Consider the following 20,759-nt stretch of genomic DNA (forward strand, 5'->3'; position numbering starts at 1 on the left):
GATTTGTGACCCATTTATGCAGTGCTTATGAAGTCTTCATAAGATGCACTCAAATAGTGGGACCGATCATGGATGTCACAACTTGATTGGAGTCCACCTGTGGCCAATTTAATTGATAGTGCATTTCAGAACAGAAACTATACCATGAATTCCAAATAACTGTCTGTAGATCTCTGAAATAGAATTGTGATGAGGCATATCTGGGGAGGGGTATAACACAATTTGAGTGTTGAAAGTTTCCAAAAGCACAGTGGTCTCCATCATTGGGAAATGGAGAAATAAAAATGGAACTACCCAACTCTGCCTAGAGCTGGCCGTCCGACCAAACTGAGCAACCGGGAAGGAAGGACCTTGGTCAAGGAGGTGACCAAGAACTTAATGACCAGACAGAACTACAGAGTACCTTGGCTGAGATGGGAACCTGCCAGAAGGGAAACCAGTCTCTACAGCACTTCACCAATCTGGGCTTTATGGGAGCATGACCAGACGGAAGCCACTCCTGAGAACAAGGCACATGTCCGTATACCTGGAGTTTGCAAAAAGGCACGTAAAAGACAGCATAAGGCAAAAGATTGGTCTGATGAGACAAGTCCTTGGCCAGAATGCAAAGCGCTGTCTGAAAAAAGACAGCTCATCACCCGTCTTTATACCCTCCCTACCGTGAAGCATAGTGGCAGCATCATGCTATTGGTATGCTTTTCAGCAGCGGAGACTGGTAAGGATAGAGGGGAAAATGGTTGACGAATATGCGCAACCTGTTTCAGAGAGCAAACCAACTGGGGCGAAGATTTACATTCCAACAGGACAATGACCCCAAGCATACATTCAAAGCAATACTGACATGGCTTCAGAAAAATGGGAAAGTCCTTCAGTGGCCTAGCCAAAGCTCTGTCTTGTATCCCATTGAAAATATATGTGGAAGGAATTGAAGATTGCTGTTCACCGCTGTCCCCATCAAACTTAAGTCTGCAAGGAAGAATGGGAGAAAATCCCCAAATCCAGATGTGCAAAGCTGATACAGACACCCAAGACGACACAGCTGTAATTGCCACCAAAGGTGTTTCTACAAAGTATTGACTCAGGTTTGTGAATACTTGTGTAAATTAGATTTCTGTATTTCCTTTTCAAATCTGCAAATGTATATTTTTTTAACATGTTTTCACATTGTGTTTGTGAGAGAGAAATCTTTAATACATTTTTAATTGAGGCTTTAACAAAATGTGGAATAAGTCAAGTGTGTCTCAGTTGGTAGAGCATGGCCCTTGCAATGCCAGGGTTGTGGGTTCGATTCCCACAGGGGACCAGTATGAACAAATATGAAAATGTATGCATTCGCTACTGTAAATCGCTCTGGATAAGAGCGTCTGCTAAATGACTAAAATGGGTATGAATACTTTGAGGGTTCTGTAAGTAGATGGGGGACGCCATCTTTATTCATGTCCGCTATTGTGTACTACATCCATTTCATATTTTATGTCCAGCAAAACTATGGGGGAAAAAATCCTGCAATCCGTATGTGTTACATATTTGTAAATGCTTAAGATCCCGTTCAATCACTTTAAATTTCATAGTCAAAATGACATGATTGGCAACATGAATTAATGCTTTGCAAAGTAACTGGTTTCTAGTGAACAAGACAATATATTGAAAACATACTGCACACAGTATGTTTTGATCATCTATGTGAGATGTAGGACATCCATTTGTAATAAAGTATTAATTCCAGTTTTGTAAAATTATATATTGTAAACATTGCTTTGCTGATTGAATACAAAACAAAATCCAGCAAGTGTATAAGTGGTTACACGAATTAGTGCATCTCAAATTTCTTGCCACTTAGTGATCCAAGTTTTTTAACTTGCCTGATTAGTCTCTGAAAAGAAATACAATTGGCATGTTTCCAAACTGAATTGTTAGCTAGATACTGTATTTGAATACTTAAGGTAATAATTTATTAGGCCTACCTAATCAAAAGTACAACATACATTTGCTCTGTCTTGTAGTCTCTGCTTATTTGTCACAAAGCAGTATCAGGAACAGTGCTTTTGGTAAACATACTTCTGAAATGTGCCTGCATTCTACCATGCAGAAACAAGTCTGAAAGGTACTCATTTAGTATTTTGGCTTATTAGAGGCACATGTGAATTACATCAGTTATAGGAGAAGAAGTTCACTTTGTATAACCAAATCTCTTTTTTTGTAAATAGCATGCTATAGAAGTGTTCAGCCACTTCTTTTGCGATTTCACTTGGTTTTGAGAAACCCCACCAGCAAGATATTTCCTCGTGCTCTTTCTACAGTTGCAGGGGCACAGATAAAACAGCTCCAAAAACATATATATTTTTGGAAATGACAACACTCAGTATAGTGATGCATTTCTTTAGATGTTGTACACAAAAGTGTCATTAAACTTTATCCACAATGTTATTCCATTTTGTTAACCTCGAGTGATACTTTCCGTGTTCAAGCATTCCCAGGTTCTCACCATAATGGGAATGAGAAAGCACACAAATGTAAATAAAAAAGAGATTTGGTCAACAACAAAAATGTACTCATCCTTTCAGACCGTTCAAGTGAAATAACATGACTCAAAACAAAAAATATGACTCCAGTCCTTATCACATCAGGCTCAGCCACTGTGTCACACAGAGAAACATACTTTAAAATTGTCTCATCAAGATATTCTTACTGCAGATTTGGAATGATATGCTCAGCTGCCCAAATGGTTTATCTATTATAAGGGAATGTTGACATTTATCACAAGAACCTTAGTGTCACAGATATAACATCTCAAATCTCATGCTACACAAAGCGATATACCTTGTAGAATGTACACACTTGACATGTGATAACAGTCACATGAGCTCAGAGGTTTCCTGGTAGTCTGAGCTGCGGGGAATTGAGTTAAAGCTGCGGCTGGGCCTGAAGGGGGGCATCTCACGTGGCATTGGAGGAGCAGCGTTGGAGGAGAAGGGCGTGGCACGTATCACAGACCCTCACTGGTTTTGGTGAGGCAGGGAGGGGCAGCTCGTTGTCAGAGCAGGCATTGCAGAAGATCTCCCCACAGTTTCTACAGTGGTGCTAGAGAAATGAGACATGGAAAACACCTCAGCTTATCTAGGCAAGAAGTACACCCCAAGGAGAAGGTGGGTTATGGTTTGCATAGTTGCTATTCTTGTTAATGTTACACTTTGTGTTGATTGCTGGTTCAGCATTGTCCCAATTAATTTCACATGAAAAATGTAATGAGTTTATCCTAACCTTTCTCCTAGAGATGGAGAACTCCTTCTCACAAAGTTTACAGTGGGTAGCATCTTTGTCCTTCAACCAGACCTGCCCTCCCTGGAATATTTGTTAGATAGGGCACTCATGGAACAGCACTGGCAAATTTCAACATGCTTGTTGGTAGTTCAGTTCAAATTAAATAAAAGTTTTGCAGATGTTATCACAGGTGCAGCGAAATACTTATGTTTCTCACTCAAACAGTGCAGCAATACAACACACACAATCTAAAAGTGAAATAAATGCAGACATTTCAATTAAGTTGTTTTCATCAGAAAATGTACTGATTGGATTGAACTTTCATTTGAATAATGATGTAGAACTCAAGACACTTACCTGAAGAGCTTTATTTGCCTCTTTTATGTCTTCGATTTTAAGTTTTGATCTGGATTAAGAAAAGCCAGGCATCAGTTAACTGAATTCATGTCTCATATTATTAATTTAAAAATCCTTAACGGAACATTAAAACAGTAAGAGCACTAACTAAAGGCCAGGAAGAATGAAAGGGGATCATGTATGTGATTATAGCCCCTCCACAACATAAAATAATGTTGCTTCTGATACAGCCTTTCCACTTTTATCTTAACTTCTTGGATATAGGGGGCGCTCTTTTAATTTATGGATAAAAAAACGTGCCCGTTTTAAGCGCAGTATTTTGTCACGAAAAGATGCTCGACTATGCATATAATTGGCAGCTTTGGAAAGAAAACACTAAGGTTTCCAAAACAAATATTATCTGTGAGTGCCACAGAACTCATGCTACGGGCGAAACCAAGATGAAACTTCAACCAGGAAATGGGCAGAATTTTTGAAGCTCTGTTTTCCATTGTCTCCTTATATGGCTGTGAATGCGCCGGGAATGAGCCTGCCCTTTCTATCGTTTCTCCAAGGTGTCTGCAGCATTGTGACGTATTTGTAGGCATATCATTGGAAGATTGGCCATAAGAGACTACATTTACCAGGGGTCCGCCCGGTGTCCTTTGTCTAAATTGGTGCGTAATCTACAAGCTGCACGCAGTCATCCAGTGATTGAGAGGAGAGAGGAGGCTTTCAACGAATTATATATCATGAAGAGATATGTGAAAAACACCTTGAGGATTGATTCTAAACAACCTTTACCATGTTTCAGTCGATATTATGGAGTTAATTTGGAAAAAAGTTTGGCGTTTTGAAGACTGAATTTTCGTTTTTTTTGGTAGCCAAACGTGACGCACCAAACGGAGCAATTTCTCCTAAACAAATAATCTTTCAGGAAAAACTGAGCATTTGCTATCTAACTGAGAGTCTCCTCATTGAAAACATCTGAAGTTCTTCAAAGGTAATGATTTTATTTGAATGATTTTCTGGTTTTTGTGAAAATGTTGCCTGCTAATGCTAACGCTAAATGCTACGCTAGCAGCGCTAGCTGTTACACAAATGCTTGTTTTGCTATGGTTGAGAAGCATATTTTGAAAATCTAAGATGACAGTGTTGTTAACAAAAGGCTAAGCTTGAGAGCTAGCATATTAATTTCATTTAATTTAATTTTCATGAATAGTTAACGTTGCGTTATGGTAATGAGCTTGAGGCTGTATTCACGATCCCGGATCCGGGATGGCTCGACGCAAGAAGTTAAAAGGTACGTTGAGATTGCTGTAATTGATGGGGGAAAGAGGCCGAATTCTTATTTGAAAGAGACAGTGTTTGATAAAAACATACATCAAATGAGTTTAAAATAGACAAGTACTCGCTGAGTTTGCAGCCTAACTCCTCCAGGGCCTGCTCCTGTTCTTCACAAATCCCCTTCAGCTGGCTGTTCTCATCCTGCAGCCTGTGGAACTCCTGGAGAAAAACATGTGAAATACATCAATCCACCATGTGTATAAATATACTCTACACCTGTGACGCAACAGAAAATATGTTGAACATAATACTTCTTAATGCCACAATAAACTCCATGAAGAACCCTCAAACCTTTTTAAGTCCATTTATTTGTTGGGCTTCAGCACTAAGCTGGGCGACGATGTCTCGTTCCCTCTCCAGGTCGTTCTGTAAGGTTTGCCGCCACTCCTTCTCAATCTTTAGGTCTGTCTCCAGCTGCAGCCTACAACAGGAACAAAATCCTGGATTACAGCCATATTACTATCCCTTAATCTTCATTTTGGTGCAGACACAAAAATTATATTTGTTGTATATAGGAATAAGTGCTAAGAGCTACTATAAATATACAGTATGTATGTGTACTTACATTTGTTTCTCTCTCTGGGCTATCTGCTTTTGGAGGCTGTCGGCTTTGTTGGCAAAGTCATGCTTGAATTTGCGAGCTCCATCTTCTGCAGTCCAGCGGTCCCGCTCTGCCTCTTGTAATCTGGTGTAATTCAAACCAACTGGGTAAAACTGAGGCTCCAATCACAAAGAAAAGGGGGTACAAGGGGTTGGGATGCAATGGGACAAACTGGCAGAAGAAAAAGGGAAGACCAAACACCTACAGGCAGGCAGGCCCCTTTGGAGGGAAGATGGCCAGGCAGTGGCAGGCCAGTTTAACATTTCCATGAACACACTCATGGGGCTAAAGATGGTGTGTTCACTACACTCAAAGACAAACGTAATGGTGCTGCCAATGATTTCATCATTCCACAACCACAATTTCAAAACATTTAACTTTATTGTGTCATGTGATAAACAATTGTTATACTTTTTATTGGCTATAATGAGTATAGTATTTGCTCTTACAGATATGTTTGAGTGTATTAGTTATTACACACCACAATAATGGGATGCACTACAAAACTTCATTTTGTGAAAGAAGCTTATCTCAACAGACTGATACAAAAACCAATGAACTGTTACTTTACGATACTGCATATGAACAAATCCCCTGCCTAGTGTTTACTGAGAGTTAGTGGTTGTGTTTAAAAGCTCAGAAAGAGATGTCTTTAACAAGCTTGTATTGGTTCTCAGTGTCTGTGCTGGCACATTTTACAAATGACATGGCGAGTGTGCGTGTCTGGCTCAGCAAATCTTTATCACTATTGAGATCAAGTAGGCATGATGGGGGGGTACAGGATGATAGAAAGAGGTGTATCGATGTAGAAATGAAAAGTATGAGGGTAAAAGATGGAAGAAATAAAGGCAAGAAAGAAAGCAAAAAGGGAAAGAGGATGTCAATATCAGTGAACCTCCATTTTACCAAAAAACCTTAAGAAATTGTTAAGCAAAGCATTCTCTAAAGATGTCACAAAGATGGCAAACCAAAGGAAGACAAAGGGAAGGATGGTCTGTGTTGACAGACATGACGAAGCTATGGTCGCATCACAACACAACCAGACTACAGCCAAGTCAATGTTCCAAATGATTGATACGGTGAAACATATATTTGAAAAAATACACCTACATGCAAAAAGAGGAAATACTTTGCATGCCACATTATGGCCCGGTTTCCTGCACTCAGATTAAGCATTTCATCTCCACTGAAAGCACTTTTTAGTTCGGGGCTAGGCTTAATCAGGGAAACCGGGCCTTAAATATTAATTCCAAATTATTTAAGAGGATCTTTAAGTCAACACCCTTACCTTTGCTCCAGCTGTTTCATGGTTGCTGTGATTTGATTGGTCTTCTCCTCCAAACGAGTGATTATGTCATTCTTCTGTTTCATGCCATCATCAGAAGTCTGGTTGACAACACAAGAAAACCCTCAGATCAGTATAGTCACTGTAAAATACCCTGCCTTCAAAGTATTCACACCCCTTGACATTTTCCACATTTTGTTGTGTTACAGCCTGAATTTAAAATTGATTAAATTGAGATCTGTCACTGGCTTACACACAATAACCCATGTCAAAGTTGAATATGTTTTTAATATGTAATCTATTTAACAAATTAATTACAAATGAATAGCTGAAATGTCTTGAGTCAATATTGCTTGAGTCACCTATTAGTAAATCGGAAAAAAAAAAGCAGACATTGAATATCCCTTTGAGCATGGTGAAGTTGTTAATTACACTTTGCATGGTGTATCAATACACCCAGTCACTACAAATATACATGCGTCCTTCCTAGCTCAGTTGCCGGAGAGGAAGGAATCCACTCAGGGATTTTACCATGAGGCCAATGGTAACTTTAAAACGGTTATAGAGTTTTAATGGCTACAATAGGAGAAAACTGTGGATGGATCAACAATGTAGTTACTCCACAATACTAACCTAATTGACAGAGTGAAAAGAAGGAAGCCTGTATAGAATAAAAATATTTTAAAAAAAAACATACATCCTGTTTGCAACAAGGCACTAAAGTAATACTGCAAAAAATGTGGCAAAGCAATAACTTTTTTGTTCTGAATATAAAGTGTTTGGGGCAAATACAATATAACACATTACTGAGTACTACTCTCCATATTTTCAACCATAGTGGTGGCTGCATCATGTTATGGGTATGCTTGTAACCTTTAAGGACTGGGGAGTTTTTCCAGGATAAAAAAATGAAACATAATGGAGTTAAGCACAGGCAGAATTCTAGAGGAAAACCTGGTTCAGCTTTCCAACACACTGGGAGATGAATTCACCTTTCAGCAGGACAATAACCTATGGCCAGATTTATGCTGGAGTTGCTTACCATGAAGACAATGAATTTTCCTGAGTGGCTGAGTTACAGTTTTGACTTAAATCTATGGCAAGACCTGAAAATGGTTGTCTAGCTATGATAAACAACTAATTAGCCAGAGCTTGACGAAATATGAAAATAATAAATGGGCAGATGTTGCACAATCCAGGTGTGGAAATCTCTTAAGAGACTTACCCAGAAAGACTCCCAGACGTAATCACTGCTTAAGGTGCTTCTATAAAAGTATTGAGTCAGTGGTGTGAATACTTATGTAAATTAGATATTTCTGTATTTAATTTTCAATAAATTTGCTAACATTTCTAAAAACATGTTCACTTTTTCATTATGGGGTATTGTGTGGAATAAGTCAAGGGGTATGAATACTTTCTGAAGGCACTGTAACAAACAATATAGCCTACTCTATTCACAAAAGCACCAGCAAAATGTGCCATACAAAAAGCTCCACAGTACCTGCATTTTTGTGTACATTTCCACATTGATGGCCTTGACTTCATCCAGCTGGTGGCGCAGGCCGATCAGTGTGTCCTGTTTTTCGTGAATGTCCTTTTCCAACAGTTTCATGGCCAGATCCATCTCCTGCTTCATGCTCACCTGTACCACCAACTCATTTTCCACATCCTACAGTGGGGTACAAGGACAGCAGCTGTCGGTCACCCCAAATCCTGCTTAACTGTAAACCACTGACCTTCCTTACACAGACAATGCTATTGACTGCACCTTGCAAGCAAAGATGACCATTTCAGAATTCTGAGTTGGCTTACATTGGCAGTGTTGCCTCTATTGTATAGGTGAGGCAGGCTCCACTTTCTACTGTAGCTCTTCCCTCAGCCTGTGCCCCCTTAGAAAAAGTATAAAGGGGAAACAACTGGATGACAACTGACCTGGCGTAGTTGACACTCCTCCCTGAGCTGTCTCCTGGCCTCGTTGTACATCTCGTCAAGGCCCTGCCTCGACTGCTTATAGGTGTCCAGCTCCACATCCACGTCAACCTGGGTCACCTGACAGTGACACAAGAGGAGACATTAGTGGATTAGACCAGACCCACATGTCCTTAGACCACAAACACAACAAATGAGGAACATGTTGAAGTCTGACTGACCAAGACAGAGAGCAGGACATTGTAAAAGGCAAACCTCAAGTTGCTGCTGAGCTTTTATGAGAATAATAGTGTTCTCATTTCTAAGCTGATGGTTCTCCTCTTGCAGTTTGATTATGTTATTTTTTGCAATCGCCAGCTACAATGAAAAGAGGTTCAAATGAACACCAAATCAGATGTATAAAATGGTAAATGCTTCAGGATGTTAGTACAGTACTATTAAGAGAGAATGCCATACCTCCTCAATGAGTTTAGAGTTCGATTTCTCCAAGTTATCGACCCTCCCTTGTAAGCCGTGTACTGAAGAACTGTGTCAAAAAAACAACTGCTAATTTAGTGCCATTTCATATTTAGTCTCTCCCAACAGACATTTGAAGAAACACACTGCATGTTCAATCAGACTTAAAAGTCCTCACAAAATAACCTGAGTAGTCCTTTCATTGTCCTTTACAATTACATTTCCTGCCGTTGAACTAGTGAGCTTGAGTACTGTAGTGTTTGAGGTTGTGCAAGGAACGTAAGCCAATACAACAGAAGAGACATCTGCACTTGCATAACCAGTGCCAATGACTTGGCCTAAATAAGAGCTGAAACACATGGTTGAGCAATTATCACACCAACATTTTTTTCTCCCAAAATTATACAGTATGGTAAAGAAAAAGAAAAATACTTAAGCTGCCTATTTAATTCTTCAACATAGTTCTTCTGGTCTAGGATGGCTGCTACTTGACCATTTCTATTGGGAAAACAAATCATGGAAGAGAAAATCTGTAAATTAGTCAACATTTATGTTCAAATGTTTCAAGCATACTATTATCCTTCTCAGCTTATCCAAGACAAATAAAGTATAGTAGTAGATGTTTTAATGGGGTATATTCCATCTCATTAAAGCAGTGATATATATATATACACACACACACACACACACACACACACATTTTAAGGTTGTGTCTTTAGATTTGGGGCAGGGTCCCCAGAAATTCTGCATGGGAAAAATGAAGTCCCCATTGAAAAAGTTTGAATACCAGTGCATTAAAGTAACGAGACTATCTACTTTACCTTTCTCCACTTCTGTAGTCATCAATGTCATTTTTCAAGTACATTGAGAAGTCAATGACCCCAACCTAAGAAATGTTAAATGTCACATACACCATTATTTAGAAATGTCTGCATAGACTGTGACCAGTATATTCCTTCTCAAGTTGGGCTGAGATAATTAGACTATAAAATGTCCACAACATTCTGAGCAGATTAGAAGCACAGCTGAACAGTTTGCACTGTGACAGTTCTTCCAGATACTAGTCTGTTGGGATGAGACAAGTAAATCTCCATGAGGTGAAAGGAACGCCAATCCTCTGTCAGCAAGTAGGACCCTGAATAACAGTGTCCACTCACTTGCCTAATTTAAAGGCTGGGGATTTTGGGGGATTTTTTTTATAACAATGACTGAAGTGAGGGGCGTTGACTCACCTGTGTATCCAGGTCCTCGCCCTTGACACACAGGTTGGCATCGATCACATTGAGTCCCACCAGCAGGCCAACAATGACAGCACCCTCCTCCTCTACCATCACAGCAGAGTTGTCATAGAAATCACTGTGCGTACACACAAAGAAACATATTTCACATTAAATTGTGAAAACAAATATAATTACTGTTTATACTAACCGTATATCTTCATAGAAAATGGCATGAGACTGACACCTCCTTTACCCATCTGAAGGTATTAGCGTCTAGCCTGCTTAGAGGCAGATGGTGAACCACCACTGAGGAGCCTCCCCTGTCTGCCTGCCCAAGGGGTGTGATTGGAGGTGAAACAGTGTGTGAGAAAAACAGTGTGAGTGAATTGAGACTGGAGGTACTTCCAGTACCTCAGCAGGTCCTTTCTGGTGATCAGAAGGCGGAGGTAATCAGCCAGCCTCTTCTGCATCAGGGCCAGACGCAGCCAGGCCCGAGCTCTGCCCAGTGGAGTCCTACAACAACAGAGCACAAACTGCAACTATCCAACAATCCATAGTCATATTATATCCCTATTTACATTCCAAGTGAAGAGGGCTCAATTCAATCCATAGAGCTGAAGATCAGCATTGTAGCACAATTGACATTTAAATTCAGAGTTCCCGCGTCAGCAGCGACTGCATTCACATTAAATGCTGCATCTGTCATTTCAATCGGAAATTACCTTTACATTTCAATCACGCTATAGTGCTGAACTTCGGTGAAGCAGATTGAATCAAGCCCTTAATCAAAAGGTGTGTGTGTGTGTGTGTGTGTACTTTAGTCCTGGTAGGTCCCTGACGCTGGCTGCAATCTCTCCTGCCTCAGGACACAACTTCTCCACCATCTCCAGAGGACCCCACAGTGACTTGTTGTATCCAAGAAAGGACTTCTTCACTAGGGTTGCAAAAACAAACATTGATCCTTATGCCATGGGTAATGTTACACAACACTGTTGAGAAATTTTGTCTTTGCAACCTTAACTATCAAATAATGTATGGGAAAGGGGAGATTGCATATTTGTATATCCAGCAGGTCCCGCCAAGGGCTGGCATTGGGGATTATGCAGTTGTTAGTTGCGTGTGAGTATGTGTGTGTGATTATGTATGAATGAATGTGTGTGTGTGATTATGTGGGTGTGTTTAGACATATGTGGGTATGTGATTATGCATATAATGTGTGTTTGTGATTATGCGTGTATAGCTAGCTGTGTGTGATTAAGTGTGTTTGTGTGATTATGTGTGTTTGTGTGATTATGTATGTATGTGTGCAGCTAACTGTGTGTGTGTAGCTAGCTGTGTGGGATTATGTGTGTGTAAGAAGCCGTGTGTGTGTTTGTGTGTAGCTAGTTATTTTTGATTATGTGTGTGTGTGTGTGTGTGTAGCTAGCCCGGTGTGTGTGTGTGTGTGTGAGATAATGTGTGTGTAGCTAGCTATGTGTGATTATATAGATATGCATGTATTAGAGGTCGACCGATTATGATTTTTCAACGCCGATACTGATTATTGGATGACCAAAAAAGCCGATACCGATTTAATCGGTAGATTTTAAAATAAAAATGCATTTGTAATAATGACAATTACAACAATACTGAATTAACACTTATTTTAACTTAATATAATACATCAATAAAATCTATTTAGCCTCAAGTAGATAATGAAACATGTTCAATTTGGTTTAAATAATGCAAAAACAAAGTGTTGGAGAAGAACGTAAAAGTGCAATATGTGCTATGTAAGAAAGCTAATGTTTCAGTTCCTTGCTCAGAACATGAGAACATATGAAAGCTGGTGGTTCCTTTTAACATGAGTCTTCAATATTCTCAGGTAAGAAGTTGTAGGTTGTAGTTATTATAGGACTATTTCCCTCTATGCCATTTGTATTTCATTAACCTTTGACTATTGGATGTTCTTATAGGCACTTTAGTATTGATAGTGTAACAGTATAGCCTCCGTCCCTCTCCTCGCTCCTCCCTGGGCTTGAACCAGCAACACAAGGACAACAGCCACCACATCGAAGCAGCATTACCCATGCAGAGCAAGGGAAACAACCATCCCAAGGCTCAGAGCGAGTGAAGTTTGAAACGCTATTAGCGCGCGCTAACTAGCCAGCCATTTCACTTCAGTCACACCAGCCTCATCTCGGGAATTGATAGGTTTGAAGTCATAAACAGCACAATGCTTGACGCCTACCACCGCTCAGTCAGATACAGTGCCTTGCGAAGGTATTCGGCCCCCTTGAACTTTGCGACCTTTTGCCACATTTCAGGCTTCAAACATAAAGATATAAAACTGTATTTCTTTGTGAAGAATCAACAAGTGGGACACAATCATGAAGTGGAACGACATTTATTGGATATTTCAAACTTTTTTAACAAATCAAAAACTGAAAAATTGGACGTGCAAAATTATTCAGCCCCCTTAAGTTAATACTTTGTAGCGCCACCTTTTGCTGCAATTACAGCTGTAAGTCGCTTGGGGTATGTCTCTATCAGTTTTGCACATCGAGAGACCGAATCTTTTTCCCCATTCCTCCTTGCAAAACAGCTCGAGCTCCGTGAGGTTGGATGGAGAGCATTTGTGAACAGCAGTTTTCAGTTCTTTCCACAGATTCTCGATTGGATTCAGGTCTGGACTTTGACTTGGCCATTCTAACACCTGGATATGTTTATTTTTGAACCATTCCATTGTAGATTTTGCTTTATGTTTTGGATCATTGTCTTGTTGGAAGACAAATCTCCGTCCCAGTCTCAGGTCTTTTGCAGACTCCATCAGGTTTTCTTCCAGAATGGTCCTGTATATGGCTCCATCCATCTTCCCATCAATTTTAACCATCTTCCCTGTCCCTGCTGAAGAAAAGCAGGCCCAAACCATGATGCTGCCACCACCGTGTTTGACAGTGGGGATGGTGTGTTCAGGGTGATGAGCTGTGTTGCTTTTACGCCAAACATAATGTTTTGCATTGTTGCCAAAAAGTTCAATTTTGGTTTCATCTGACCAGAGCACCTTCTTCCACATGTTTGGTGTGTCTCCCAGGTGGCTTGTGGCAAACATTAAACGACACTTTTTATGGATATCTTTAAGAAATGGCTTTCTTCTTGCCACTCTTCCATAAAGGCCAGATTTGTGCAATATACGACTGATTGTTGTCCTATGGACAGAGTCTCCCACCTCAGCTGTAGATCTCTGCAGTTCATCCAGAGTGATCATGGGCCTCTTGGCTGCATCTCTGATCAGTCTTCTCCTTGTATGAGCTGAAAGTTTAGAGGGACGGCCAGGTCTTGGTAGATTTGCAGTGGTCTGATACTCCTTCCATTTCAATATTATCGCTTGCACAGTGCTCCTTGGGATGTTTAAAGCTTGGGAAATCTTTTTGTATCCAAATCCGGCTTTAACCTTCTTCACAACAGTATCTCGGACCTGCCTGGTGTGTTCCTTGTTCTTCATGATGCTCTCTGCGCTTTTAACGGACCTCTGAGACTATCACAGTGCAGGTGCATTTATACGGAGACTTGATTACACACAGGTGGATTGTATTTATCATCATTAGTCATTTAGGTCAACATTGGATCATTCAGAGATCCTCACTGAACTTCTGGAGAGAGTTTGCTGCACTGAAAGTAAAGGGGCTGAATAATTTTGCACGCCCAATTTTTCAGTTTTTGATTTGTTAAAAAAGTTTGAAATATCCAATAAATGTCGTTCCACTTCATGATTGTGTCCCACTTGTTGTTGATTCTTCACAAAAAAATACAGTTTTATATCTTTATGTTTTGAAGCCTGAAATGTGGCAAAAGGTCGCAAAGTTCAAGGGGGCCGAATACTTTCGCAAGGCACTGTACTTGTATGCTCAGTCAGATTATATGCAACACAGGACACGCTAGATAATATCTAGTAATATCATCAACCATGTGTAGTTAACTAGTGATTATGATTGATTGTTTTTTATAAGATAAGTTTAATGCTAGCTAGCAACTTACCTTGGCTTACTGCATTTGCGTAAAGGGCAGTTTCCTTGTGGAGTGCAAGGAGAGAGAGGCAGGTCATTATTGCGTTGGACTATTTAACTGTAAGGTTGCAAGATTGGATCCCCGAGCTGACAATGTGAAAATCTGTCCCTGAACGAGGCAGTTGGCCAACCATTCCTAGGCCGTCATTGAAAATAAGAATGTGTTCTTAACTGACTTGCCTAGTTAAATAAAGATTAAATAAATGTCAAAAAATATAAAAAGTCAAAAAAAACAAAATACCGATTCCCGATTGTTATGAAATCTTGAAATCGGCCCTAATTAATCGGTCGACCTCTGTGTGTAGCTAGCTGTGTGTGATGGTGTGTAGCTAGCTATGTGTGATTATGTATGTATGTATGTACGTACGTACAGTGGGGCAAAAAATTATTTAGTCAGCCACCAATTGTGCAAGTTCTTCCACTTAAAAAGATGAGAGGCATGTAATTTTCATCATAGGTACACTTCAACTATGACAGACAAAATGAGAAGAAAAAAAATCCAGAAAATTACATTGTAGGATTTTTAATGAATGTATTTGCAAATTATGGTGGAAAATAAGTATGTTGAAGTGTACCTATGATGAATATTACAGGCCTCTCATCTTTTGAAGTGGGAGCACTTCCACAATTGGTGGCTGACTAAATACTTTTTTGCCCCACTGTATGTATGTATGGTATGTGTGTGTGTGTGTGTGTGTGTGTGGCTAGCTGTGTGTGCAATTGTGTGTAGCTAGCTGTATGTATTCATTATGTAACGAACATAAATTATTATGCAATGAAAACATGTCCATAAGCTGATACTGTTACCATTATGAATAGGATTCAACTAGTTCTGCACCATCGTCACAATGAGTGAGTGAATACCTTTGAGGCCATGTTTGAGGCAGTGCTCCATGACAACAAAGAACTGCTGGAGTGGAGGGTAGTCGGAGTCCAGGGTGCGTCCAAAACTGAGGGCCGACTCGATCAGGCCTTTGATGCTGAGCTTGGCCATGTTCAGCAGGTTAGTTCTCTCCATCGACATAGGGTCCCGCAGAGCTAGAGAGGGAAGGGAACAGACCCACAATAGGGAGTGGTCAATTCAAACTACCTATAGTATGTCAACAAAGAGCCATGCGATTATGTTTTTCATAGTAGTGCACACATACATACAGCAGATATTGACATCTATAGTGCCCATCTTACAGTATTTCAACAAACAGTCATGGATACATCTCACATTTCATAATTGCCTAGAACATGTGTTGTACAGACATGATACTGTATGTAGGCACGAAATTGGATTTAATCTTGGCCAATAAATAATATTTTCTGATCAACTATGTGTAATCACCACTTCTGATCAAACCAGAAGAAAAACATTGATCAGAAACAGTTTTGCACTGGCCTCTAGCTGGAAATATGCAGGGTCCACAGAGATCCTATTAAATTACTTCTTACATTTCTAATATATGTTTCTAATATGTAATTCTATGGATTTAAAAAAATGTATTTCACTAGGCAAGTCAGTTAAGAACAAATTCTTATTTACAATGACGGCCTACCACGGCCAAACCCGGACGACGCTGGGCCAATTGCACCGCCCTACAGGACTCCCAATCACGGCCGGATGTGATACAGCCTGGATTCGAACCAGGGACTGTAGGACGCCTCTTGCACTGAGATGCAGTGCCTTAGACCGCTGCGCCACCCATGCTTTGGGCAGTATCTTCTGCGTTTTTGAAAGGCCAGCAAGATATGGCAGCAGGCCTACAGTTTCAGAGTCTAGGCCTCAGTGATGAACTAGTGCTCTATAACAGGGGTATGCAGTACCCCCCCCAATGTTTTTATGAATATCGCTCGCAACAATAGAATACTTGTATTTTTATTAACATACCAGCAGTAGAATATATTTCTAATGAAGTCAGCTTTATTTTTCAACTCCTAATATTGAGCAAATTATACTCACTGGAGTATCTGACAGCACTCGCAAACAGGCTACCATTACGACAAATGCCGCAGGCTGCTGGTAAGCTTTCTGGAATTGGACATAACATATTTGCCAACACATGGCTAACCTTTGTTTAACCAGTTGCTCTTAGCGAAACTGTGTTTGGAGTTAGCATATTAACTAGAAAGGTCTGTTCCAATTATAATGTGGGGTGGTCAAAATAATAAAAAACTATCTACCAAATCTATTTACTTTAAAATATTGAGTACTTCTCCTTGCCATTATCATTAACATGATAAGACATGTTCATTAATTGTTTTGCTAACATATGATGAGAGTCCTTGGGTCGCAGGTTTGCCTGGGAGGGGGTCCCTGGGCAAGATAAGATTAAAGACCCCTGCACAATAACCTATCCCCAATCAAATCAGCACTCTCCCCATGTTGACAGAGCAAGCCACTGACAATAGGATAACATTTATGCAAATATTCAGACACATGGTAGAGCATGGGCTTGCAACGACAGTGTATGTCGCTCTGGATAAGAGCTCTGCTAAAGGACTAAAATGTAAATTGGGCAAATGATGGCATTGAGCATGTTGCTATTCTGTTTCAGATCATAGTCAGTATGCTGTCATTCTGTCGCACCACTTCATGTGTGAGAGATCTATCCTTGCATTACAGGCCCAGTAATTCCAACTTCATACGAGATGCAGCGTGCCTGCATCACCCATAGTAACCGCAGCAAGCATCACATCTGGATCACGCTATGAGCCCGACCAGAGAGCACGAGACCTTGAAAATAAGTCCTTTCAATGTATTTTGCTCATAGGGCGGGGTGTGGTTTCGAACCAGCTATTGATCTGTAGAAAAACCACATTATCACCAGAAGGTTATCACAATTTAACAATATTGCGGTCCGCTATCACACACTATTGTGCCAGAACCCCCCACTAGCATCCCATTGGACTTATTGTGTACCGGAGTCCTAACTAGCTAGCTTCGCAGTCGTTAACATAACTACAAGAAAGCAGCGTTTTGGTGCATTACCGGCACCTACAGTAGTGTACAGAAGCAGCTCAGTCTCCCGCCTGTGTACAGCGTCCTCGCGTAAACATTTGCCAATATAAGTATAAAGAGGGGTTCCTGCAGATAAAGGAATGCCCACATGCAAGAATACCCACATGCAAGAATACCCACATGCAGGAACGCCCCGGATTGCGTGCCGCAATTACACCCTTCTCCAAATAGTCAATGAATGAATATGACTTGATTCTGATGCACAAGCGGAAAAATATATGCATGTTGCTAAATTGATTGTATGTTGCACTAAATTAACAATGACCGACATATGCCTTTGATACTGTAACATGGGAGCAGGCACACGATGACATGACAGCTTTGTTGATTTATGCAAAAATCAAGAACAACATGATGAACACATTACTCCAAATTACCTGGGACACTCCATTCGTTTACAAAAGATGTGGGTTCCGCTACCTTTGCCAGAACATGACTGCTGCTTCCTGAAAAGGTCTCCGATGCTTTCCTGGCTAGGGCAAATATGGGCGCCTGCCATCTCCCATCCCCTGCCATCATGGTCGTGGTGCTAGCTTTTTCACCGGCCGATTTTTCTTCCTGTAACCTAAGGATTCCAAATACTTGAGACTTCTCCTTGTTGCTTTCTGCTTCAGCTAATGCAAGGTCTTGCTCTGCAGGTGTCGCCATCGTCGAAATATCATATGGTTATGGACAATTCACCTGGCGACCATTGTTGCACAAATGTTTGGGATAACATTGCTAAATGATCCAATGCCAACCCTTTAATGTACAACACATTTCGTCTACATTCTACGAGTGAAGTCCGCTTTCACAGTCATCAATAACAAATGATCCCTTATTCGGCGTAGTGTAGAGATTTGTTTACACCCTACTGAAGCTGAATCCCTCAAGTCCGTAGGGTGGTGTCAAAAACGCTCACAAAACAAAAGCACTACGTAATGGAGAGCCATACTTGGGATTCTGCTACCCTCTACTGCTGGCTGGAAGAACTCCAGTTGATTATACATATACATGTTTCAATTCTTTAAACTGAGTAAAATGTTAAATATGATTAATTAAATGTTAGCAAAATATTATATTTTACTAGCCTAGCTCTGTACAGTGTTTATAGAAAATGGAAGTGATGATCAGCCATGTATATTTCTTGTCAACAAGTTAACAGAAATGTATAATCTTACTCATGAATTTTTAAAAAGGTCAGTAGATTAACTTCACAGGGACATGCATCACGTTTATCATCTGAAATTGATAGTTTAAATAATTCAATATATAGTCTTTCAGTAGGATTCCAGTGTCTCTAAAATAAATTGTGTTGTAGCCAATTGTCTTGTACCAACCACCATGTGATTGAGAAGAAAATATAGGTTATCTGCTTTTGTTTACCTTGACTGTTTGAAAGTCGCTCCATGCTCTCACTATGAGTGATGCCCCAACGATGTAAACTCTGAGGGGAATACATAGTGAAGATCACTTCGGCCCAAGAAGATCCTGGACACACCAATATTTGTTCTGCGATAAGAAAGGAGAGTAGTCAAAGTGCTACACAATAGGAATGCCAACAGCAATTATCATTCATACAAAACCAACATTACTAGGGTTATGAATTTGTGGATATTTTAAATGTGAAATTTACAGAATTAAAGGGGGGAAATCTCATTTATGTGCATGAGGGCCAACTGAAGGGAATACAGACAGTCAGTTTGCCATAAACCAAAATATATAATAATGTGCACTTTATGGTCCTTAGTTTTGAACCTGGATCATAACACAGAAACTCATGAACCCATGGAGATTATCATTTGGTTTGTGTTATAAAGCAATACGATTATAACTGTTGTTCTTCGATACTGAACATTGTTCGGCAGAACAGCCTTCTTATATTTTCAGAAGCAGGACTATGTGGAGTCCATTGACAGTGTCAGTCATGTTTCTGCTGTTCTCCTGCAGATTAGCCAGTCAGTGCTAAACTATCATATGACTAATTTCCTGCTGCACCCTCCCCGTCTGTGTCAGTCCAACATGGCCTGAGATTCTGTATGTACTCTACACTGTAACATCCCCCCTTCTGTGTTCTCTTGTAGAATGTACACTGGACATATACTAATTGACATTGTACACTGGCACTAAACTAACCGCTGCTGTCTGACTCTGCCAAATGGACCCCTGGATTCTACAGCATTTCTAGAGTGACATAAAATTGTGACAACTTACCTCAGGCAGAGCAGCAACACACTATTTATATTGGTTCAGCTGGGCTCAGACTGAATCAGTAACTCCAGACCTTCCCTGGCTGGGAGCGAGGCCTGTTGGCTGTGCTGCGTTGGACCTTGGTACCGAGGAAGTCTAATCCCTCTGCAGTTACAGGCAGGGAGTGGGGATGTCTCTCAGAGGAACCACTTGGAGCACATAATACACATACGGGTAGCAGAGTAGAGGGGTCGATGAGGGCGGGGGAGGAGTCTCCCACTGAGAAGGGGAAGACATAGTTTAGCTGAGGGGGACGAACAAATTTACACAGACCAGCCAACCCCTGCCCTCTTGCAGTAATGCCGCGTTCAAAACAACAGGGAATTCAGAACTCGGAAATCTCCGACTTCAGTGCTTTCAAAATAACCGCGAACTCGAGAAAAAAAACGAGCGCCGACTGGGAAAAATCGTTTTGAACCGTCATCCAGCTCGAAATTCTAACTCGAAATATCGGGCATCTTTCTAGAGCCCCAATTTTCCGAACTGACTATCACCGACGTCATGATTCCACCTCTTTTAACCCCCCTCCAGAGTTCCCATTAGTCTTGAAAGTATAAATTACAAAGACATTCAGGAAGTGGTTTAGTGAGCGACACCTCTGTTAGAATGCATTACTATCTAAATGCATGGAACAAACACATATTATTTTTTATTTATTTATTTCACCTTTATTTAACCAGGTAGGCTAGTTGAGAACAAGTTCTCATTTGCAACTGCGACCTGGCCAAGATAAAGCATAGCAGTGTGAGCATACAACAAAGAGTTACACATGGAGTAAACAATTAACAAGTCAATAACACAGTAGAAAACAAAGGGGGGGTCTATATACAATGTGTGCAAAAGGCATGAGGAGGTAGGCAAATAATTACAATTTTGCAGATTAACACTGGAGTGATAAATGATCAGATGGTCATGTACAGGTAGAGATATTGGTGTGCAGAAGAGCAGAAAAGTAAATAAATAAAAACAGTATGGGGATGAGGTAGGTGAAAAGGGTGGGCTATTTACCAATAGACTATGTACAGCTGCAGCGATCGGTTAG

General features: G+C 40.4%; 1 protein-coding gene across 6 annotated transcripts; it reads right to left on the reverse strand.

Moving 5' to 3' along the window:
• Positions 1-1,402: 1,402 nt before the first annotated feature.
• rufy2 (RUN and FYVE domain containing 2) lies at positions 1,403-19,919 on the reverse strand. 6 transcript variants are annotated; one of them, XR_004211590.1, is made up of 19 exons: positions 19,682-19,919; positions 18,854-18,979; positions 15,346-15,519; positions 11,252-11,369; positions 10,847-10,948; positions 10,448-10,571; positions 10,037-10,101; positions 9,648-9,713; positions 9,216-9,285; positions 9,015-9,116; positions 8,763-8,879; positions 8,332-8,499; positions 6,834-6,931; positions 5,510-6,290; positions 5,236-5,365; positions 5,009-5,103; positions 3,619-3,667; positions 3,262-3,342; positions 1,403-3,081 (listed from the first exon to the last, which is right to left on the reverse strand). XR_004211590.1 is itself a non-coding variant. In XM_020495514.2 (19 exons), exons 2-19 carry the CDS (start codon positions 18,927-18,929, stop codon positions 2,938-2,940), a joined length of 1,899 nt encoding a protein of 632 aa, XP_020351103.1. In that variant the 5' UTR covers positions 18,930-18,979; positions 19,682-19,919; the 3' UTR covers positions 1,403-2,937. The 6 variants fall into 6 exon arrangements, 4 of the variants coding, with proteins under 4 accessions (XP_020351103.1, XP_020351102.1, XP_020351101.1 ...); XM_020495514.2 differs by having other exon boundaries at positions 5,510-5,629; XM_020495513.2 differs by lacking the exon at positions 19,682-19,919 and adding an exon at positions 17,866-18,053 and having other exon boundaries at positions 5,510-5,629; positions 18,854-18,963.
• Between the last annotated feature and the right edge of the window lie 840 nt (positions 19,920-20,759).

The sequence above is a fragment of the Oncorhynchus kisutch genome, linkage group LG11, assembly GCF_002021735.2.
Source record: "Oncorhynchus kisutch isolate 150728-3 linkage group LG11, Okis_V2, whole genome shotgun sequence".
NCBI lineage: Eukaryota > Metazoa > Chordata > Actinopteri > Salmoniformes > Salmonidae > Oncorhynchus > Oncorhynchus kisutch.